Source organism: Rhinoraja longicauda, chromosome 3 (genome assembly GCF_053455715.1).
Source record: "Rhinoraja longicauda isolate Sanriku21f chromosome 3, sRhiLon1.1, whole genome shotgun sequence".
Classification (NCBI taxonomy): Eukaryota; Metazoa; Chordata; class Chondrichthyes; order Rajiformes; family Arhynchobatidae; genus Rhinoraja; species Rhinoraja longicauda.
This window is the reverse complement of record NC_135955.1, coordinates 90,016,229-90,041,131: the sequence shown is the minus strand read 5'-3', so window position 1 is coordinate 90,041,131 and position 24,903 is coordinate 90,016,229. Positions and strand designations below refer to the sequence as shown.

At 46.0% G+C, this 24,903-nt stretch overlaps 1 protein-coding gene across 2 annotated transcripts in view; it reads right to left on the bottom strand.

Annotated features, from left to right (window-relative positions):
* sv2ca (synaptic vesicle glycoprotein 2Ca) overlaps positions 1-24,903 on the bottom strand; it is a 170,498-nt gene that overhangs the window by 126,284 nt on the left and 19,311 nt on the right. For both annotated transcript variants that reach the window (XM_078396641.1, XM_078396642.1), the window contains exon 2: positions 6,854-7,645. In XM_078396641.1, coding sequence (XP_078252767.1) covers positions 6,854-7,424 — 571 coding nt within the window. In that variant the 5' untranslated portion in view covers positions 7,425-7,645. The remainder of the gene's footprint in view (positions 1-6,853; positions 7,646-24,903) is intronic.

The following is a 24,903-nucleotide window of genomic DNA, read 5'->3' as shown; positions in this document are numbered from 1 at the left end:
ACATAACAGCACATACATAAACAGTTCACAGCGCCCCCTCAGAGGGCCTCAAAGAGTGCACCAGTGGTCTTTACAGAAGGACTCCGAGATGGATCATCTGAAGATGGCTTGATAAAATCATCAGAAGAATGGATTGGGTAGTTGCGCAGAGTCTCTTGCCCGGAGTAGGGGTGAATCGAGAACCAGAGGACATAGGTTTAAGGTGAGGGGGGAAAGATTTATTGTCACGTGTACCGAGGTACAGTGAAAAGCTTTTGTTGCGTGCTAATCAGTCAGCAGAAAGACAACGCATGATTACAATCGAGCCATTTACAGTGTACAGATGCACGATCAGGGAATAACGTTTAGTGCCAGGTAAAGCCAGTAAAGTACGATCAAAGATAGTCCGAGGGTCACCAACAAGGTAGATAGTAGTTCAGCACCGCTCTATAGCTGTGGTGGGATGATTCAGTTGCCTGATAACAGCTGGGAAGAAATTAGGAACACCAGGGACAATTTATAGTTTTTACCGAAACCAATTTAACCTAAAAACTTGTGCGTTTTTGGAGTGTGGGAGGAAACCGGAACACCCGGAGAAAGGGGTCATCAGCCGGCATCATCAGAGACTCCCACCACCCATCACAGGGGGAATTCCGTACAGGCAGAACCTGTAGTCAGGATCGAACCCGGGTCTCTGGCGCCATAAGGCAGCAACTCTACCGCTGCGCCACCATGCCCCCCCCTCACACCATGCCTGTTAATGGTCGCAGCACTATACTGGAGAAGATGGAATCAATACTGGGATCACAAACATCATAGTAAAGTTACTCATCTGGAAGGAAGCCATTTGGCCCATCAAGTCCGTGCTGATCAAGAAACAGCTCTCTATACCACTGCTCCCTGGCACAACATCCATAGCGCTACAGATAGTGGCTCTTCAACTACTCAGCTTGACGTCTCATTCAAATACATGGTGGGATTCTGCCCCACCCACCTCTATCATGCTTAGTTCAGTTTAGTTTAGTTTAGAAATATGGTGCGGAAACAGGCCCTGTGTCACACCGAGCAGTAATCCTCATGCACTATCACTATCCTACACACCCGGGACAATTTACAATTCATACTGAAGCCAATTAACCTACAAAACCAAAAGGAAATAGGAGCTTCTGGAGAAAACCCAGGCGATCACAGGGAGAACGTACAAACTCGTACAGACAGCACCGGTAGTCAGGATCGAACCCGGGTCCCTGGTGCTGTAAGGCAGCAACTCTACCGCTGCGCCACCATGCCTTGCTCTCAGAGAAAATGTTTTTCCTCATCACCATCTAATTCTTCTGCCTATTACTTTAACTCTAAGCCACCTTAATTTTGGTCCAGAAGCAATGTTTGCTTATTTCATTGCAATCGCAACACGTCCAAATGGTCTCTTTCACCAAACATCCTGCATCTCTGAACCCGAGTCAAGTGCATATGAGTAATATTACTTTCATATCATTCATCACTAATGATCATCAGCCCATTGTTTGTGGGGGTTTGAGGAGGGTAGATACTAAGATTCCCCAGAGTATTGTGGCTAATTTGTGAAGATAGATACAAAATCCTGGAGTAACTCAGTGGGTCAGGCAGCATCTCTGGAGAAAAGAAATAGGTGACGTTTCGAATTGAGATCCTTCTTCAGACCACAGACACAACATTCTGGAATAACTCAGTGGGTCAGGCAGCATCTGTGGAGAAAAGGAATAGGTGATGTTTCGGGTCAAGACCCTTCTTCAGAGCTAATTTGTGAATTGTCCACTCGCCTTCTGCACATTCTCCTTTACTCATATCTTTTTGTTAAAATCATCTAAGCTAGCAATGTTCCCAGAATATAGTGGAGCCTCCCACTACAATATGCATTAGTACGTAAAACCTTCACTTGGTTTTAGCTGAGCAAAGTGTGCACAAAATGAACATTGTACACATTGATGTTTTCAAGAGGGAGTTAGATTTAGCTCTTAGAGCTAAGGGAATGAAGGGATATGGGGAAAAAACTGGAACGGGCTACTGATTTTGAATGATCAGCCATGATCATATTGAATGGCGGTGCTGGCTTGAAGGGCCGAATGGCCTACTCCTGCACCTACTTTCTATGTTTCTCTCATTCGTATACATCTTCGCATTTCTGGCCGAATATCTCTGTTACCCCAAACCACTGTGTGCAATAGCCAAAGATCAGATCATTTATCAGTTTAGCTGCATAAATATCATTCCTTTTAATACAGTAGCATCTTTGTGTCACGTTTGATTTAATGTAATGGCACATCTGAATGAATGCAGCATGAATAATCCTGTTAAGCTCTGGCAAACATAAAGCAGTGGATAGTTGGATGCACGATAATATGCCAGAGCAGAGGAAGGGAGATTGCATTACTTTTCATTGATAGTATTGATAGCAAACGTCAGTGGCAGCCTTCAAAACAAGGCCCAGCAGCCAGGTTGATGTGAACACTCAACAGCTTTGCTGATATCCTCACATCTGCTTCCACTCAATTGCCCATCTCTACTTTTGTTACTCTGGTCCCACCCATTAATTTGAAGATCGACTCCAAATGCTGGAGTAACTCATGCAGCGGGACAGGCAGCATCTCTGGAGAGAAGTAATGGGTGACGTTTCGAGTCAGACGCTCAGTCTGAAGAAGGATCTCGACCTGAAATGTCACCCATTCTTTCTATCCAGAGATGCTGCCTGTCCCGCTGAGTTACTCCATCATTTTGTATCTATCTTTGGAGTAAACTAGCATCTGCAGTTACTTCCTACACATATTAATTTGTTTCTTTATGTGCCGGCGAAAGTGGCCCAAAATTCAACACAGCTCTAGATGGTTGACAAAGACGTACAGATTTGTAGGTTAATTGGCTGGGTAAAATGGTAAACCACCCCTAGTATGTGTGGGACAGTGTTAGTGTGCGGGGTCGCTGGTTGTCGTGGTGGGCCAATGGACCTGTTTCCCTGCTGCATCTCCAAACTAAAAGTCTAAGCTAAGTGTAAATGGTGTCAATGGAAGGGAGGTTGGTTTGTGTGATGGTCAGGTTCGGGGTACACAATTCTCTGCAGTTTCTTGCGGTCTTGGATGGAGCTGTTCCCAAACCGAGCTGTGATGATGTTGTGCACACCTTCTGCTGGGAAGCAGCATTGTGCTCCACTTCCTTTCTGTTCCTCTCCTGAGTGAGTTGATATCATCCCAGAGTGCACTTGCAGAAAGGATTTACCTAGAGTAGCTGCCAGGACACGAATTAACATTCACGCGCTTAGCCACTTACCCAGAGCACTTTAAGGATTAAAACAGCTTTCAGTTTCGTTAATCATCCTCCCTCGCTCGTCCTGTCATGTTCGATTATTCACTGCAGACAGAATCACCCTGCTCCATGACTTCATTTGCATTTGTGGTTTAGTTTAGATGATTTCAGAGATACAGCGCGGAAACAGGCCCTTCGGCCCACCGAGTCCACGCCCACAAGTGATCCCCGCACATAAACACTACCCTGTACAGAATAGGGACGATCTTACATTTATACCAAGCCAATTAACCTACAAACCAGTACGTCTTTGGAGCGTGGGAGGAAAACGGAAGATCTCGGAGAAAACCCACGAAGGTCACGGGGAGAACGTGCGAACTCCATACAGACAGCACCCGTAGTCAGGATTGAACCCGGGTCTCTGGCGCTGTAAGGCAGCAACTCTGCTGCTGCGCCACTGTACAAAACATTGAAAATGAGAGAAATTTGGAACAATATTGTAAATTCTTACTGATGTTAAAACTGTTTTAACGATGAAAACGTATTTTTAAGACTGTGAATTTATACAGTTCCACATATCAGATTAAATCAATATTCAGGCATGCTTTAATGTTGGTGTATAAAAGGGCAAGGTGCATAATGAATAAAAGGATTACCGTGCTGCATTTAGTCACTAAATCAAGGAAGCAAATATTTCGTATTATTTACATGAGCAACAATATGTCACAAAACCAGTATATTTTTGTTTTTACCTCAGACCAAACTAAGAATATTACCAGGTATGAATATTAAGCTGACTCCCAGCCTAATGATTGAAGCAGAGATCAAGATTATCACTGAAATCACACTTTGAGTTCACTTGTAGTATCTTTGTTAACAGGATGCTTATTTCGTTAGTATTGAACACCCTGGACCATTCCAGTTAATCCAATTATGGCACCATGGTTTATTTCCATTGATGCATCGACATACATTTCCCTGCAACAATAGCAATTCTTCATCCTTTCCATGAATGTCCCTCAGCAATATTTGTGCAGTGTTTGCACTTATCTTCATGAATGGTGCAAAGGTACTTGCGCAAACACCCATCAGCTAATTAGGTTTCAGATTAGCCACACAATGTTCTGTGAACATGCGAGTTCACTGGCCTTCTCCAGTTACCCCTGAGGCACGCGGAGTGCAGAACAGGTGCCGTGCGTACGCCAGACTGCAGCTTTCTCTTAAGGAAGGACATTGGCGAGCCAGTTGGATCCTGGCAGCCTCGAAGCTTATTTCATCCACCAGGATGTCCGCACATCGGCAGATTCAATTAATTCAAATTTGCAAATTACCGTCATTGGACTCGAACTTACAATTTCCTAGATTGCGATGACTAATACCATGGGTACTGTGATGCCACAACTATTGTGATCGTGCAGCTGCCTCGTCTGCGACGATCACTGATCCCACATCAGGGCTGGAGAAGAGGAGAGGGAGAAAGCCTGAAACCCCATGGTCGAACGTAAAGGGGATGCAAACCCCTAGAAGCCTTGAAGCCGGAACTTTATACAAGATCAAGGGAAGCCCGGCGGTAGAGTTGCTGCCTGACAGCACCAGGTTCAATCCTGACTACGGGTGCTGTTTGTACAGAGTTTGTACGTTCTCCCCGTGACCTGCGTGGGTTTTCTCCGGGATCTCCAGTTTCCTCCCAAGCTCCAGGGACGTACAGGTTTGTAGGCTAATTGGCTTGGTAGACATTGTAAATTGTCCCTAATGTGCGTAGGACAGTGTCAGAGTGCGGGGATCGCTGGTCGGCATGGATTCAATGGGCCAAAGAGCCTGTTTCCACGCTGTGGTTCTAAAGTAAACTGGACTAAACTAATCCCAACATTTCTTAACCTTTCCCGAGAAATGGAAATGAAAAGCAATGTTGGGGTACAACATGGAGTTTATGTCTCATTAGAACCAAGCTCTGGAACACAATGCATCACTAGTGAGAGAGTCAAGGAACAGAGGCCGTAGCCTCGGAATAAAAGGACGAACCTTTAGGAAAGGAGATGGAAGGAGGAATTTCTTTAATCAGAGGGTGGTGAATCCGTGGAATTCATTGCCACAAACGGCGGTGGAGGTGGATATTTTGAAGGTGGAGATTGACAGATTCTTGATCAGTACGAGTGTCAGGGGTTAAGGGGAAAAGGCCGGAGAATGGGGTTGAGAGGGTCGGATAGATCAGCCATGATTGAATGGTGGAGTAGACTTGATGGGCCGACTGGCCTAAATCTGCTCCAATACCGTATGAACCTATGAAGACCCTCAGTGCAGGGGTAACGCAGCGGGTCAGGTGACATCACTGGAGAACATGGATAGGCAACGTTTCGGGTTGGGACCCTTCATCAGAATGATTGTCGTCGTCTTGTAGTGGGGCTGCAGTGGTTTCTTCAGTAAGAAGAAGGGTTCTGATCCGAAACGTCCATCTTAGTTTAGTTTAGTTTGGAGATACAGCGCGTAAACAGACCCTTCAGCCCACCGAGTCCACGCCGACCAGCGATCCCTGCACATTAACACTATCCTACATACACGAGGGACAATTTACACTTATACCAAGCCAATTAACCTACAAACCTGTACGTCTTTGGAGTGTGGGAGGAAACCGAAGATCTCGGAGAAAACCCAGGCAGGTCATGGGGAGAACGTACAAACTCCGTACAGGCAGCACCCGTAGTCGGGATCGAACCCGGGTCTCCGGCGCCGCAAGGGCTGTAAAGCAGCAACTCTACCGCTGCGCCACCATGTTCTCCAAGATGCTGCCTGATCTGCCGAGTTACTCCAGCACCTTGTCTTTTTTTTTGTTGAAAACCAGCATCTGCAGTTCCTTTGTTTCTGCACCAGAGACTCTCCCTTGATTTTCCAAGAAAAAGGCACGAAGCATCCCTCATTTTAATGCAAAGGAGGTGGATTGAGGTTTTAGAAATCAGGATAGTATCCTAACTTCTGTCACTCCACTCCGACTGAGGAAGGCTCTCGACCCGAAACGTCACCCATTCCTTCTCTCCTGAGATGCTGCCTGACCCGCTGAGTTACCCCAGCATTTTGTGTCTACCCACTCCGACTCACAGTTAACTAGATCAATGAGGCCCATCTTAACAACTGGAGGTAATTCACTTTTGAACCATCTGCACACTGAAAACTTAATTTAACTTCAAGTAATTTAATTGAAATTTGAAAAAACCACAATACGTATGCACGATGACATCTGGTACTCATCAGCATTCGTTTGACCATATTTTACGGTCTCAAACATAGTCAAGATTAAAAATAATTGATACCTTTTAAAATGCATTTCATTTGACTGTCAATAATACAGAAAACCAACTACAGGATTAGAGCACTTTACTCACTAAAGTCTAAGATCTACTCTTTTTATCTCAGACTTTGTTCCTGAACAACCATTAACAAGTTACATTTTCTCTTTTTTTTTTTGGAAAATCGTTCTTTGATGGGAAAGCCACTGTAACATTAGACTAGGGCACAATCGGACCATAAAACTGAACGAGGGGGTTGCAAAATATAGCTTAAGCTGACATTCTTCAGAGGAAATATACAACAAAGAGTGACTCACCCAGCCATCCTGTAGAGGAGTTTTCTACGCACATATCTGTCTCGGCACTTGGCAGGACAAAACCCACCACAAATACCTCCACTCCATCGGCCATGAGGGACAATCCCAGCACAAGGAAGAGTGCCCACTGGAAGCGGCCATGGCCACACTCCTGAATGATCAACTCGTACTGTTGGGCCAGCTCCTCTTCGTCAGCTTTCCTCTCGGCGTCTAGCTCTTCGCGTTCCTTGTACTCGTCAGAGACAAGTTGCCCAATGGCGACCTGGTTCTCCTTCCTCTGGCTGCTGTCTGGGATCCCCTGGTACTCCCCTTCGTAGATCTCGTCCTCCTCATCGTGTCCTTCTGTGGCATCACTTGAGCCCTCGTCCTCTTGTGCCCCCTCTCCGTAAGTCCCTCTGCCATAGTTGGAGCCCTCGTCGTCTTGAAAGTTGGCGTAGGCTGTCTTGGTGTGCTGGCCCTGTGCGTAGCCACCGCCTGCATTGGTTTTCTTTACCGTTTGCTTCTTAGCCTCTTTGGCAATGTCTTTGGCGCCCCTCGCCAGGGTCGGCCTGTCCCTGTAAGCATCATCCATCCTTCCTCCAATCTCAAACGCCTTCCGCCAGCGAACACCCCGATTGCGATGATACAAAGATTAAGGGCTGCTGTCCAAACTCGGAGCCTGGAGTTGGGGGATCTGGCATTCAGTTCTTCGTGAAAGCACACAAAAAAATCTCGTGCGTTTAGCACCGGGTTTTCAGTGTTCTCGGCTGGTGATTGGGGATTTTATTTTGTTTATATTCCCAAGGTCAGCACCTAGAACATCAAAAGAATGGAGACACCACAATCAGGCATAAAACCATGACAGTTAAATAAACTGACTCCAAACGGCAAGTAGAAGACAGTAATTATTATACTCGTTTGCTCAATAGTAATTGAAAATCATGCTTGATCGATCGGTTGATTAATTTATTGATTGACTGAATGACTGACTGATTGATTGATCGATTAATTGGTTGATTAATTGATAGAAATATCTATATACTAAAACTCTCATTTGTTTGTTTGTTTGTTTCTGAACTAGAGTCAAAACGGTACACGATAGTGCGACAATTTTTGGCCCACCTTACTCACCGTCGTCCCTTTGGTGCTAATGGAAGAGGTTTCATTGAAATCGGTGTTATATATTTAAAGTTATTCACATTTTAAAGTTTAAATCTATCTCCTAGGGAGGGAGGAAGGAAGGGAGGGAGGGAGGGAGGGAGGGAGGGAGGGAGGATAAGAGGGGTTGAGGGGGATGGAGTGGGGGGGAGGAGAAGGGGAGGGGGACAGGCGAGGGGAGGGAGGGGGAGGGGGAGGGGAGAGGAATGGGGAGGAGAGGGGAGGGGAGGGGGGGGGAGGAGAGGGTGCTCCACCAATGCAGGAGAGGTTTGGGCCCAACGGGTCCACTTGGTATATACAACATGGAAATGCCCATCATATCCATGGATCAACAATTCATACTCATTCCCACTTTCGCATCCACATCTCAATACACACAAGGGGTAATTTTACAGAGGTCAATTAACCTAACGGAGCACCCGGAGGAAACACACATGGTCGGCACGGTGGCGCAGCGGTAGAGTTGCTGCTTTACAGCGAATGCAGCGCCGGAGACGCAGGTTCGATCCTGACTACGGGTGCTGCACTGTAAGGAGTTTGTACGTTCTCCCCGTGACCTGCGTGGGTTTACTCCGAGATCTTCGGTTTCCTCCCACACTCCAAAGACGTACAGGTATGTAGGTTAATTGGCTGGGTAAAATGTAAAAAAAAAAAAAAAATTGTCCCTAGTGGGTGTAGGATAGTGTTAATGTACGGGGATTACTGGGCGGCACGGACTTGGAGGGCCGAAAAGGCCTGTTTCCGGCTGTATGTATATGATATGATATGATATGATATGGTCATTGGGAGAATGTGCAATCTCAGAACTGAAAGAACACTTTGAAGAGCTTTAATCATCGCGGTCAGGCTTTGATTTCCAGTGATACAGAATTTGTATCAATTCCCCACAACTGGATAGAAATTAATAGTGAGACTGTTCCTAATATGAGGGCGCTGGGTGTTTCTGTGTTCCTTTACGACATAGTAGGAGGCCATTCAGCCCACCAAGTCCAATGCCAATCCTATCCCTCACTTTCCCAAGTTTCTGACATGACTACCCTGAATAAAATATATCAGGTAGGATTAAAGAACAAGGGGAAAGAGCAAAACAGAAGAAGGAAAGACAACTTCATGGAGTGAGCCTTGCCACTGAGTATGAGTTAGTCGAAGAGCCAGCACACTGATGCAATTATAAAGAAAGCACATCAACGCCTCTACTTCCTGAGAAGATTATGGAGATTCGGTATGACAGAGAGGATTCTCTTGAACTTCTACAGGTGTACAGTAGAGAGCATATTGACTGGTTGCATCACGGCCTGGTTCGGCTACTTGAATGTTCAGGAGCGAAGAAGACTGCCGAAGGTTGTGAACACTGCCCAGTCCATCACCGGCTCTGACCCAGGGCCGTTTTTACAGCATTATGGGCCCCCGGGCAAAGCAGTGTACTGGGGCCCCTACCGTTACTCTCCCCCACCCCCCTTTCCCTACCAGCCCCCCCCCCCCCCCCCCACTGTCGACCCCCCCCCCCCCCCCCCACTGTCGTGCCGGTGAAAAGCACTTACCGAAAAGCACTTAACGATGGACTTAGGGTGCTACATTGTTGCGAAAAGCACTTACAGATCGCTGTGAGAAGCACTTAGGGACCGAAAATGTTGCGAAAAAAGCACTTATTGAACCTACATTTTTAAAGTAGTATTTATTTATTGCAAGTCACTTAACATACACAGATCAGCATGGGGCCCCTATGCTCGTGGGCCCCCGGGCAAGTGCCCATCGGGCCCATGCGTTAAGACGGCCCTGCTCTGACCTCCCCACCATCGAAGGGATTTACCGGAGTCACTGCCTCAAAAAAGCAGCTAGCATCATCAGAGACCCACACCACCCTGGTAATACAGTAACATTTCACTCCGGCCATTGGGTAGAAGGTACAGGAGCCTGAAAACTGTAATGTCCAGGTTCAGGAACAGCTTCTTCCCTACAGCCATCAGGCGATTAAACACCGCAACCTCAAATAACCTCTGAACTACGATAGACTATTATTGTTATTATTGCATTACTACTGTTTGTTTTTTGTGTGTACGTATGTGTGCATATATATATATATATATATATATATGTGTGTGTGTGTGTGTGTGTGTGTGTGTGTGTGTGTGTGTATATGTGTGTGTATGTGTGTGTGTGTGTGTGTGTGTGTGTGTGTGTGTGTGTGTGTGTATATGTGTGTGTATGTGTGTGTGTGTGTGTGTGTGTGTGTGTGTGTGTTTTAATATATATATATTTTTATATTTATATATATATATATATTATATATATGTGTGTATTTGTGAGTACACACCAAACGTTTTTTTCTCTCGTTATATTGTTTATTATATTTATTTCACAAGATGCTGGAGTAACTCAGCAGGTCAGGCAGCATCTCAGGAGAGAAGGAATGGGTCACGTTTCGGGTCGAGACCCTTCTTCAGACTGATTATTATTATTATTATTATTATTATTATATTGTTGTGTTGTGCTGCTGCAAGTAAGAAGGTCATCGTTCTATCTGGGACATATGACAATAAAACACTCTTGGTTCTTGACTTCCACTTCAACGGTCAAAAATCAGAATTTTCATCCAGAAAAAAAGAGAAATTGATTTGCTGGAAAACTTCAATGCAAGGTTCAATCAATGGTTCATTGGTTCTTAATGATAAGATCATAAGTGATAGGAGCAGAATAAGGCCATTCGGCCCATCAAGTCTACTCCGCCATTCAATCATGGCCGATCTATCTCTCCCTCCTAACCCCATTCTCCTGCCTTCTCCCCACAACCTCTGACACCCGTACTGATCAAGAATCTATCTATCTCTGCTTTAAATATATCCACTGACTTTGCCTCCACAGCCTTCCACAGATTCACCACCCTCGGACTAAAGAAATTCCTACTCATCTCCTTCCTACAAGAACGGCCTTTAATTCTGAGGCTATGACCTCTAGTCTCACACTCTCCCTCGACTTTATTATCACATCTACCGAGGTACAGTAACATTTTTCTCGCATAATATCATATCATATCATATCATATCATATATATACAGCCGGAAACAGGCCTTTTCGGCCCTCCAAGTCCGTGCCACCCAGCGATCCCCGCACATTAACACTATCCTACACCCACTAGGGACAATTTTTACATTTACCCAGCCAATTAACCTACATATCTGTATGTCTTTGGAGTGTGGGAGGAAACCGAAGATCTCGGAGAAAACCCACGCAGGTCACGGGGAGAACGTACAAACTCCTTACAGTGCAGCACCCGTAGTCAGGATCGAACCTGAGTCTCCAGCGCTGCATTCGCTGTAAAGCAGCAACTCTACCGCTGCGCTACCGTGCAGTAAATTATGACCATACATAGGCACAATCCAGATTAAGTACAAGGTGTATAGAAATAGCCCACTGAGAACCATACACAAGGTTCACCAGGTTTGACGCCATTTTCCAAGATGCAGCTGGCCACAAAGCTGGCTCGAAGGGCCGAATGGCCTACTCCTGCACCTATTGTCTATTGTTTATTGTCTATTGTCCCTGCAATGGGACTGGCCAGAGGACTCAGAGACTTGAATCCTATCAACTGAGCTATAACCAAATGTATAAATGACATGGCAGGTGTCAAAGTGAAGTGTTTATATTCCAGAAATACTGAATGTACGCCAAGAGAATCTCTTGGAATTTACCGAGAAACTAGCAATGAGTTAAAGCAGCATTTCGAGAAGAACACCTCCAAGTGTCCCAAAGACAACTGTAAGAAAGGGGGCTCCATCGTGGCAGCAATGGTTCCCCCCAAAAACTACTGTACATTAAAAGATACTGTCGATTTAGTCACAAAATGCTGGAGTAACTCAGCAGGTCAGGCAGCATCTCGGGAGAGAAAGAATGGGTGATGTTTCGGGTCGAAACCCTTCTTCAGACTGATGTCAGGGGGGCGGGACAAAGGAAGGATATAGGTGGAGACAGGAAGATAGAGGGAGATCTGGGAAGGGGGAGGGGAAGGGAGGGACAGAGGAACTATCTAAAGTTGGAGAAGTCGACGTTCATACCATCGGGCTGCAAGCTGCCCAGGCGAAATATGAGGTGCTGTTCCTCCAATTTCCGGTGGGCCTCACTATGGCACTGGAGGAGGCCCATGACAGAAAGGTCAGACTGGGAATGGGAGGGGGAGTTGAAGTGCTCGGCCTCCGGGAGATCAGTTTTGTTAATGCGGACCGAGCGCAGGTGTTCAGCGAAGCGATCGCCGAGCCTGCGCTTGGTTTCGCCGATGTAAATAAGTTGACATCTATAGATGAGGTTGGAGGAGGTGCAGGTGAACCTTTGTCTCACCTGGAAAGACTGTTTGGGTCCTTGGATGGAGTTGAGGGGGGATATTGTGATCATTCAAGCAGTCCAGTGAAAAGAACTGAGTGACAACTCCTTTTATTTCTTGTAGAGTCCTGTTTTTCAAATAATCTAGAGTCATAGAGTCATACAACATGGAATCAGACCCTTTGGCCCAACTTGCCCACACCAACCAAGATGCCCCATCTACACTAGTCCCACCTGCCAGCGTTTGGCCCATAACCTTCAAAATCTGTCGTATCCATGTCTTTGAAACATTTTGATATTACCTGCCTCAACTACCTCCTCCGGCAGCTCTTTCCATATACCTTTTCATATTCCATATACCGTATTCCATATACGTGCCGTGGGCAGCACGGTGGTGCACCGGTAGAGTTACTGCCTTACAGCGAATGCAGCGCTGTCAGAGACTCAGGTTCGATCCTGACTACGGGCTCCGTCTGTACGGAGTTTGTACGTTCTCCCCTTGACCTGCGTGGGGTTTCTCCGAGATCTTCGGTTTCCTCCCACACTCCAAAGACGTACAGGTATGTAGGTTAATTGACTGGGTAAATGTAAAAATTGTCCCTAGTGTGTGTAGGATAGTATTAATGTGCGGGGATCGCTGGGCGGCACGGACTCGGTGGGCCGAAGGGCCTGTTTCCGCGCTGTATCTCTAAATCTAAAAGAAAAAAACCTTCTACCATTTGTGTAAACAAAAACAGAGCATCTGGAGGAAACCCACGCGGGAGAACGTGCAAACTCCATACAAACGACACGCGAGGTCAGGATCGAACCTGGGTCCCTGGCGCTGTGAGGCAGCAGCTCCAACAGTGCCAATCTTCAAGTGTCACTTCACTGTGATACCCGTCATTGTCATTTGGTTTTAGCTCAGTCGTTAGAATCCAAGTCTCCGAGTCCTCTGGCCAGTCCCTGGGATGATCCCTGGGATGGCGGGACTTTCATATGAAGAAAGACTGGATAGACTGGGCTTATACTCACTGGAATTTAGAAGACTGAGGGCGGATCTTATTGAAACATATAAAATTCTTAAGGGGTTGGAGAGGCTAGATGTGGGAAGATTGTTCCCGATGTTGGGGAAGTCCAGAACCAGGGGTCACAGCTTAAGGATAAGGGGGAAGTCTTTTAGGACCGAGATGAGAAAACATTTCTTCACACAGAGAGTGGTGAGTCTGTGGAATTCTCTGCCGCAGAAGGTAGTTGAGGCCAGTTCATTGGCTATATTTAAGAGGGAGTTAGATGTGGCCCTTATGGCTAAAGGGATCAGGGGGTATGGAGAGAAGGCAGGTACGGGATACTGAGTTGGATGATCAGCCATGATCGTATTGAATGGCGGTGCAGGCTCGAAGGGCCGAATGGCCTACTCCTGCACCTATTTTCTGTTTCTATGTTTCTATGTCCCACTGTAGGGAGGTTGGTGCAAAGAGCTTCAGCTAACACTCGAGTTCAATGATAGACACAAAATGCCGGAGTAACTCAGCAGACGTATGGACTCCAGTAACTTCAGACTCAACCCGTCTGAAGAAGGGTTTCCGACCTGAAAAGTCACCTATTACTTTCCTCCAGGGACGCTGCCTGACCCGCTGATTGAAGACGACCTGACTGTCTAGCTCCTCCGTTGCAGCAAACTGATTAGCTCCAGGATCTGGTTACAAAAGGGAATTGCAATTGATCCTCGATCACCCAAGGTGGCTTTGCACTGTCAAAATACAACTCACGCATCAAATTGACCGAGGTAACCCAAGACAGTTTACAACATGCACGTTCGACTGCTTTCACTGTAATATGAGTACTCAGAGTAAAGTCTCACACAACCTAAAGCAAACAAAGATTGCAGGCGCACAGTTGCATGGAATACTGTGACCATCGGAGATTCGAGTATAAAGAGCAGAGCATCTCTTAAAGAGCCAACATCTCTAATGTCGGACAAAAAGTGTTGGGGTAACTCAACGGGTCATGCAGCATCTCTGGAGATCATCAATACCTGGCCCATAATAGGTGGACACAGGCTAGGGGGGGTTTTGAAAGGCTGATGGTTAGAACAAAGGCCTGGAAAGCCGGGTAAATACTAACAGTGTACAACCTTAGCAAAGTAGCATGAAAAATATTGTCACAATCCTGCCTCCCAAACTATTGCCACCTACAGTGCTTTAGTATTAGAAATTGAAAGGTAAAAAATGGCAGATAATGGTATATTGGAAAAAGAGAGTCAATAGACAATAGACAATAGGTGCAGGAGTAGGCCATTCGGCCCTTTGAGCCAGCACCGCCATTCAATGTGATCATGGCCGTGGACAATTCTGTGATTGTTGCTGATTCAATGTTTACAATTCCAAGGCTTAATCATGGTTGCAGTAGTGACACCGATTGAAAATAAAGTTAGCCTGGCTGTTCCTTAGGATTTATACATTTACCTGTAAGATTACATTCTGATGATTCAACACCATTTACTAACTGCAGTTGCTGGTTTAAACCGAAGATTGACACAAAAAGCTGAAGTAACTCAGTGGGACAGGCGGCATCTCTGGAGAGAAGGAATGGGTGACGTTTCGGATCGAGGTCTGAAGAAGGATCTCGACCCGAAACGTCACCCATTCCTTCTCTCCAGAGATGCTGCCTGTCCCGCTGAGTTACTCCAGCATTTTGTGTCTATCTACCATTTATTAATTAATTGAATTAAAGTCTTTTGAGGGTTGTTCATCTTGAGCATGATGACTATATGTGCATTGTCAACTCCAGGGAAACCAGTTAGTCACTGATTGCTTTTGCCTCCTTTCCATGGAGTAAATTAGAAATCTATCTTCACTAGAAAATTGAAGATTTTAGCAATGGAAGGGCACTGAAGTTTTAGCACAGAGTCTCTTGCCCAGAGTAGGGGAATCAAGAACCAGTAGACATACGTATAAGGTGAGGGGGGAAAGATTGAATAGGAACCTGAGGGGTAAGGTTCTCACACAAAGGGTGGTGGGTGTATGGAACGAGCTGCTGGAAGAGGTAGTTGAGGCAGGGACTATCACAACGTTTAAGAAACATTTAGACTAGTCCATGGATAGGACAGGTTTAAGAGGGATACGAGCCAAATGCAAGCAGGTGGGACTAGTGTAGATGGGACATGTTAGATTTAGATTTAGAGATACAGCGCGGAAACAGGCCCTTCGGCCCACCGGGTCCGCGCCGCCCAGTGATCCCCGCACATTAGCACTATCCTACACACACAAGGGACAATTTTTTAAAAACATTTGCCCAGCCAATTAACCTACATACCTGTACGTCTTTGGAGTGTGGGAGGAAACCGCAGATCTCGGAGAAAACCCACGCAGGTCACGGGCTGAACGTACAAACTCCGTACAGACGGCGCCCATAGTCAGGATCGAATCCGAGTCTCCGGCGCTGCATTCGTGTAAGGCAGCAACTCTACCGCTGCGCCACCGTGCCGCCCTTCTGTTAGCTGGTTGATGGGCAAGTTGGTCTGAAGGGCCTGTTTCCACGCTGTGTGACTCTATGACACTGACATTAGTGCATGAAGTCTGAATAAAGTGGCAAATTCTGCCAATGTTGCTTCACGGAACCCATTTTATCTTATTCATTTATTTTTGGGCTTTAAGCATTGCCACCTAGGGTAGCATTTATTATTAATCCCTAAATGCCCCAGAACTGATCACCTTACAAGATAATTTCGAAGGACAGCTAAGGGTATGAGTTTGGAGTCATATACTAGCCACACCAGGTAAGCCTGAGAGATCTCCTTCTCTGAAAGACGTAGTGAACCAGAAAGGTTTTTATAACAATAAGCTACAAATGGTCTTGTTTATAATTACTGCGACTGGCCTTTTGCCCCAGCTTTGGTTGGTTACTGAAATCCAAATTCAACAGTGAAATATAAATGTATATCTCCTGATCAATTAGCTAGGCTACTGTTAATTACTTCAAGGAGACAATCTCTTTGCTACTATGCCATGTTACATATAGCTCTTCGGGCTAACGGAATGAAGGGATATGGGGATTCTGGATTCTGGATGATCAGCCATGATCGTATTGAATGACGGCGCTGGCTCGAAGGGCTGAATGGCCTACTCCTGCACCTATTTTCTATGTTTCTATGTTTCTATACGCCTTGTGCTATGGTGGCAAAATTGGAAACTGGGCTCCACCAGATGACATGGAAGATTGTCAGCATCTCTATTGAATGGCAATCGCTACATTAGATCTGCCCAGGCACGACAAGGTCAGTCTGAAGAAGGGTCTCGACCCGAAACATCATCCATTCTTTCTCTCCTGAGATGCACCTATTTTCTATGTTTCTATGAGACTTTGACAAGCTCAATGCAGTGCCGGTGCACAGCATGGTTCCACTTAAGATGCCGCAGCGAACAACAAAGGCAAAATAAAATCAATAAAGCAGGAACGGTAGTATAAAAAGCAAAGCAATTAACCAAATTGCAAATCAGCACACAGCTTTAGGAATTCAGTAAATCAGGAAGTGATTCTTTCTATAGAAGATCAACCCTGCAGGGGACAAGAGGCCAAAAAGCATTGGATTCTTCACGGACCAATTTAACCACATTTGCATTCCATTACAGGGTTTAATGAGGCCTGAATTCCATTTTCATTGTAGCTTCCTAATTGCGCCAATGTGGATAGCTGGAATGGTGGCCAATTCTCTGATGCATGTCAGAGAGTCATTGAGTCATGGAGTCATACTGCGTGGAAACGGGCCCTTTGTCCCAACTTGCCCACACCGACCAACATGTCCTATCTACACCAGTCCCACCTGCCTGGGGTTGGCCCATAGCCCTGTAAACCTGTCCTACCCGTCGAATTGTTATTAAAGGTTGCAATAGTCCCTGCCTCAACTACCTCCTCCAGCAGCTTGTTCCATACACCCACCACCCTTTGTGTGAAAAAATTACCCCTCGGATTCCTAGTAAATCTTTCCCCCTTCACCTTAAGCCTATGTCCTCTGGTTCTCAATTGTCCTACTCTGGCCAAGAGACTCTGTGCGTCTACCCAATCTATTCCTCTCATGATTTTATACATCTTTATAAGATCACCCCTCATGCTCCTGAGCTCCAAGGAATAGAGTCCCAGCCTGCTCAACTTCTTCCTAGAGCCCAGGCAAATTTTCTCTGTACCCTTTCCAACTTGACAACTTCTCTCCTACAACATGGTGCCCAGAACTAAACACAATACTCTAAATGTGACCTCACCAACACCTCAGGTAATCAGGTAAATGCACAGTCTCTTGCCCAGAGTTGGGGAATCGAGAACCAAAGGACATATGTTTAAGGTGAGGGGGAATAGATTTAATAGGAATCTGAGGGATGATATTTCCACACAAAGGGCGGTGGGTGTATGGAACGAGTTGCTGGAGGAGGTAGTTGAGGCTGGGGCTATCCTAACGTTTAAGAAACATTTAGACAGGTGTATGGATAAGACAGGTTTGGAGGGATATGGGCCACATGGGGGCAGTTGGGACTAGTATAGATGGGACATGTTGGCCAGTTTTGCCAAGTTGGGCATTAGGGCCTGTTTCCACGCTGTCTCACTCTATGACTCCAAGTTTGACATAGACACTGTAGGCCAAAGTGCCTGTCCTTGTGCTGTACTGTTTTAGGTTCTATATTCTATGTTCTACAAACCATGTATTTTTTAAACTGAAGCTCAGCCATGAAACTGTGATTCAAATATTACGCACATAATGCAATACATAATACAGAGGGCTGGCTACACCTAGGGGTGCCAACTATCTCACTCCCAAATAAGGGACAAGGTGACGTCACCGTCCCGCGCTCCATGTGACCTCACCCAGCCAGCGGTCGCTCCACTAATGGTGGCAACCCGGGCCGGGAGGCGGGTTGCTACACAACCTCCGTTAGGCAGCACCCGGGCTCCTGGGTCTACACTGTCCGTGCCTACAGTGTCCGGACCTACAATGTCCGGGCCTACAGTGTCCGTGCCTACAGTGTCCGGGCCTACAGTGTCCGGACCTACAGTGTCCGGACCTACAGTGTCCGGACCTACACTGTCCGGACCTACAGTGTCCGGGCCGACACTGTCCGGACCTACAGTGTCCGGGCCTACAGTGTCCGGGCCTACAGTGTCCGTGCCTACAGTGTCCGGGCCTACAGTGTCCGGGCCTACAGTGTCCGGGCCTACAGTGTCTGGGCTTACAGTGTCCGGACCTACAGTGTCCGGACCTACAGTGTCCGGGCCTACAGTGTCCGGACCTACAGTGCCCTCCGGGCCTAAAACGGGACAACGGTGGTCCTGTATGGGACAAACTAATTTAGCCCAAAATACAGGATGTTCCGGCTAACACGGGACAGTTGGCAACCCTAGCTACACCAGAGGTGTAACTCTGACACATTGTGCCTGGCATGTCAGCTAACTCATGTCCTCCACTTCCAGAGGGAGAAAAAAGAAAAAAAAGAAAAGGAAAATAAACAGAGCCTCCAAACTAGTTGTATTTTTTCCTCCCTTTTTAGGATTCTGCCTCCAGTTTAAACGGCCTCTCATCATTCTTCTTACCATAGTAGTACCAACATTCTGCATTTTCCTGCATTAGATTTCACCAGCCAATAACCTGGCCTATTCCATTAGCCTGCCTACCTCTCCTTGAAGACTGCTAATATTCTCTTCACAGTTCACTGCACCTCCACGTCTTGTGACGCCTGCAAACTTGAAAAATCTGATGTGCCAAAGGCCAAATCATGAATATATACGAAGATAAACAGTCTGAGTGCCGATCTGTGGGGTACACCATTGTACACCTGCATCCCAACCAAGAGAAAACAAACGTTCATGGCTGTTCTCTGTCCATTGTTATTTTGCCGCAGCAGCTTATTTGCCTAAAATGAGGACACCCCTCCCCCCCCAAAATTAAGCTATACCCCCCTCCCCAAAGTAAACTATACCTGCTACAGTTCCCATTATTGTACCTGCTATTCAGGATTGTAATCAGTTATTTCACATCAAACTAAAGACGCTTTTATCTCAATATTGATTATTTGCACACCAGGGAAAACCATTAACTCTTCCTGTGTGTTAGAGATAAGGCACATCGCCATGTGCTCAGCCATCCTTTAATTAATCATATACACATCGCAGGAAACAGGCTTTCATTATCTTCACATTTATTTTTTATTTTTGCCATAAGCAACGTCCCTTTTGCTTGATTTTATGTCTCTGTGGTCATAAATTGTTGAAGCGCAGAACGAGGCCACAAGGCTCACGGCTCCTTGTAGCAAGGACGATCTTGCCGTTCCCACTGCAAAACACAAGGGTGCTGGGGGAACTCAGTGTGCCAGGCATCATCCGTGGAGGGAATGGACGGGCCAAGTTTTGGGACGGGATCCTTCTTGTACTGAACACTGTACCCTGATTGCACTGTACACTGCCTTGACCATATTGTAATTGTTTTGTCTATATTGTATTAGAGGTCAGTTTGTTTAATTCAGTAGATTAGGTTTAGCTTGTTATGGATAAAGGTTTATCCTTTGTACTGTCTGCTTTGTGTGATTGCGTCATCTGGACTGCTTTAATTTCGCTGTACTTTGTGTTGTGACAATAACGTTTTTTTTACATTTTACATTTACATTTACGTTCTTCAAACTGGTGTAGGAGGGAGAAAGCTGGAAAAGAGAGGTGGGGGGGATAAGGTCTGGCAAGTGATCGGTGGAGGAAGGAACTGCAGGTTTACACAGATGATAGACACAAAATGCTGGAGTAACTCAGCGGGACAGGTAGAATCTCTGGATAAAAGGGATGGGTGACGTTTCGAGGTGAAGAATCCCTTCTTCAGACTGAGAGTCTGGGGCGAGGGATGCTAGAGGCATGAAAAGGTTCAGAACAAATCAGAACCGGCACTGATGACCAAGGATAGGTGGAGCCCACAATGGTCCATTGTTGGTTCTGAAAGAAGGATAATTAAGGGATATATGGATGCAAACAAAGGAGCTAGCAAGTCGACTGGGGTGGAGGAGGGGTGGAGAGAGAGGGAATGCAGGGGTTACTTGAAATTATTCATACCTCTGGGCTGTAAACTGCCCAAACAAAATATGAGGTGCTGTTCCTCCAATTTTCGTATGACTTCACTCTGACAGTGGAGGAGGCCCAGGACAGAAAGGCCAGTATGGGAATGGGAAGGGGAGTTAAAAAATGTGGCAACCAGGAGATCACAAAGGCAAGACGGAATGATCCTAAGTGTCCAGCGAAATGATCTCCCAATCTGCCCATTCTTTAGGGAACGGGGGTTCCCCTCTCCTATCATAGATGAGGCCCTCACACGTGTCTCCTCGATGTCCTACAGCTCCGTCCTTGCTCCCCCTCCCCCTAGTCGCAACAAAGACAGAGTCCCCCTAGTCCTTACCATCCACCCCATCGTCCGTCGCATACAACGCATAATCCTCCAACATTTTCGCCACCTCCAACGGGATCCCATAACTAGCCGCATCTTTCCATCTCCACCACTTACCGCCTTCCACAGAGATGATTCCCTCTGCAACTCCCTAGTCAACTCATCCTTTCCCACCCAAACCACCTCCACCCCAGGTGCCTTCCCATACAACCGCAGGAGATGCATCACCTGCCCCTATACCTCCTCCATCCTGGGACCCCAACAGTCCTTTCAGTTGAGGCAGAGGTTCACTTGCACCTCCTCCAACCTATATGCGATGGTATGATCTTAATATGCTGCTTTAGCAACTCGGTGGGTCAGGCAGCATCTCCAGAGAAAAGGCATTGGGATACATTGGTTGGAGGAGGTGCAAGTACCTTTCATAGCGTCATACGATAAATATGGATGAGCATCCTCTGGATGATATCCATTGCTAAAACAACATTCAAGTGGGTCTCCAATAGTTGCTGTACCTTTTCTTCACCTGTATATCAAAATGTCTACTATCTACCTCACTGCTGACCCTCGGACTATCTTTGATCGGACTTTACTGGCTTTATCTTGCACTAAATGTTATTCCCTTATCACTGTAAATGGCTCAATTGTAATCACGTATCGTCTTTCCGCTGACTGGTTAGCACGCAACTAAAGCTTTTCACTGTACCTCGCTCGGTACACGTGACAATAAACTAACAGATGTCGCTGTTGTTTAGTATTGTTTCATATTGTTTGCACCTCCACGAGTCTGCTGCTCGGACCAAAGCTGAAGAAAGCTTCTCTTATCGAGTCCTATCATATCTAATTTTTTCTTTCAACCCTCCAGTACTGATCAAGCCTTTCTGCTATGGAAGAGGAAGGGAATAGTCTCTTTTTGTGATTTGTTTTTAGACGGTTGTTTTATGTCCTTTTGAACAACTGTCCAATAAATATAATTTGCCTAATTCACATTTTTTTAAGATATTTCCAAATCAGACATTTTACGAAGGCCCTCTTTTCCGTTATCACATCAAACCGAAATTACAGAAAAAAATGTTACACTTGAACCCTTATCAGGAAGGTTTAATATCGACTATCTATGAGTTGATTCTGAAATTACAAGTAGGTACATCTGATAAAATTAAGAATGATTGGGAAAGAGAACTTCAAATTTCTTTACCTATAGAGAAATGGGAGAGGATTCTTCAACTAGTCAATACCTCTTCAATTTGTGCAAGACACGCTCTGATACAATTTAAGGTGGTTCAAAGGGCACATATGTCAAACGATAAGTTAGCGCGTTTTTATGGCCATATAAATCCTACTTGTGAAAGATTGATTCTGAAGTGGCTTCCCTGACTCATATGTTTTGGTCTTGTCCACTTTTGGGAAAATATTGGAAAGAATGTTTTGATACTATTTCTGTCGTTTTAGGTATTGATTTACAACCTCATCCTATCACTGCAGTTTTTGGGCTACCAATGTTAGATTCTATTCATCTGTCCCTTTCAGCCCGTCGGTTGATTGCTTTTACTACATTAATTGCCAGAAGATCTATTTTATTTAAATGGAAAGACTCTAATCCTCCTACCAACACTCCATTGGTATTCTGAAACGTGAAAGGTTTTTCCTCATCTCAGTTCTAAATGGCCGACCCCTTATTCTTAAACTGTGGCCCCTTGTTCGGGACTCCCCCGACATTGGGAACATGTTTCCTGCCTCTAACGTGGCCAACCCCTTAATAATCTTATACGTTTCAATAAGATCCCCTCTCATCCTTCTAAATTCCAGTGTATACAAGCCTAGTCACTCCAGTCTTTCAACATACGACAGTCCCACCATTCCGGGAATTAACCCCGTTCATTATTTTCTTACATATCAAACTTACCCAGTGGGTGGGGACCTGCTTAGATCTTGTGTAGAACAGGTTTTCCAGAATACAGGAAGCTGTACTTTGTACAGTCTAAGCAGGCAAAGGGAGCTCCAAAGGGATTTTTATGGCCCTTATGGTCTGTGGCAGTATATAGTCAGGACTCTTTTATTTCTGTCAATCCTCACCTACCAGATGTTGCTACTGCAATTTGGGATGCTTGCCACATTCAGGCATCATGTTGGCGTCAATGGAAGCAGTCATCAAGGAGGGTGGGAACTGGGTAGCCAACATTAAAACACATAAGAACCAGATGCCAAAGATGAATTTGCACCTCTATAAGTCAGCAACCTTTAATTCGAATGTCCATCACAATGCCCTGTACATATGGTATTACATTCGCAATTGTTCATAAGTTCATAACTGATAGGAGCAGAATTAGGCCATTCGGCCCATCAAGTCTACTCCGCCATTCAATCGTGGCTGATCCAGCTCTCCCCCCTCAACCCCATTCTCCTGCCTTCTTTCCGAAACCCCTGACACCCGCGCTAATCAAGAATCTATCTGTCTCTGCCGTAAAAATATCAATTGACTTCGCCTCTGCAGCCTTCTGTGGCAATGAATTCCACAGATTCACCACCCTCTGTCTAGGGAAAAGCCTCCTCATCTTCTTCCTAAAGGAATGTCCTTTTATTCTGGGGCTACGACCTCTGGTCCTAAACTCTACCACTAGTGGAAACATCCTCTCCACATCCACTCGATGCAGGCCTTTCATTATTCGGTAAGTTTCAATGAGGTTCCCCCTCATCCTTCTGAACTCCAGCGACTACAGGCCCAGCGCCGTCAAACGCTCATCTTATGTTAACCCACTCATCGCTGGGACTATTCTCGAAAACCTGCCCCTTCAGCGCCAGCACATCCTTCCTCAGATGCAGGGCCCAAAATATACTCACCATGCTCCAAATGCGGTCTGACCGGCACCTTTTTGCCATCAACAATATTATTATGCTTTCATTTGGAAGAGAATGGGATAATTAGGGACAGTCAGCACAGCTGTGTCCACGGCAGGTCATGCCTTATTAACTTGACTGAATCTATTGAGGAAGTAAAAGTGATTGATGAGGTGGATGGTGTCTCCGTGGATTTTAGTAAGGCAGATTAAAAGGAACTAGTTATTTACCAGGAAGCATGGCGGAGTGCATGCCCCATGCCCCAATCAGCATCAAGTGTGCAGAAGGGGCGGCACGGTGGCGCAGCAGTAGAGTTGCTGCCTTACAGCGAATGCAGCGCCGGAGACTCGGGTTCGATCCTGACTACGGGCGCTGTCTGTACGTAGTTTGTACGTTCTCCCCGTGACCTGCGTGGGTTTTCTCCGAGATCTTCCGTTTCCTCCCACACTCCAAAGCAGGTATGTAGGTTAATTGACTGGGCAAATGTAAAAATTGTCCCTAGTGTGTGTAGGATAGTGTTAGTGTGCGGGGATCGCTGGGCGGCGCGGACTAGGTGGGCCGAAGGGCCTGTTTCCGCGCTGTATCTCTAAATCTAAAAAATCTAAAGTGGAGATGCTTGTGAGTTTCAAGTCTTTGGGCATTCATATTGTTAATAATCTATTGTGGATCAACCACATTGATGCAACAGCCAAGATGGCACAACAGCACTCTCACTTCCCGTGGAGACTGAGCAAATGTGGCACGTCTCCGGTGACTCTTACATACCTCTACAGATGCACATTCAAAGGCATACTCTTTGGCAAGCTGCATCACAGCTTGGTTTGGGAACAGCTCTGCCCCAGATTGTAAGAATTTGTAAAAGAGCTGCACATGTCCATTACACTCCCAGTCCGTCACACAGACCAGACTTCCCACCACTGACTTTGCGCTGCCTTGGAAAAGCGCCCAACATAGTCAAAGACTTGTCCCACCCCAGTCATTCCTTCTTCGCCCTGCACCCGTCCGACACAAATTCATGTTCAGAAGCTATAGGAGCACAATTAGGCCAGTTCGGCCCATCAAGTCTACTCCATCATTCAATCATGGCTGAGCTATCTCTCCCTCTCAACCCCATTCACCTGCCTTCTCCCTATTATAGACAATAGACAATAGGTGCAGGAGGAGGCCATTTGGCCCTTCAAGCCAGCACCACCATTCAATGTGATCATGGCTGATCATTCTCAATCAGTACCCCGTTCCTGCCTTCTCCCCATACCCCCTGACTCCGCTATCCTTAAGAGCTCTATCTAGCTCTCTCTTGAATGCATTCAGAGAATTGGCCTCCACTGCCTTCTGAGGCAGAGAATTCCACAGATTTACAACTCTCTGACTGAAA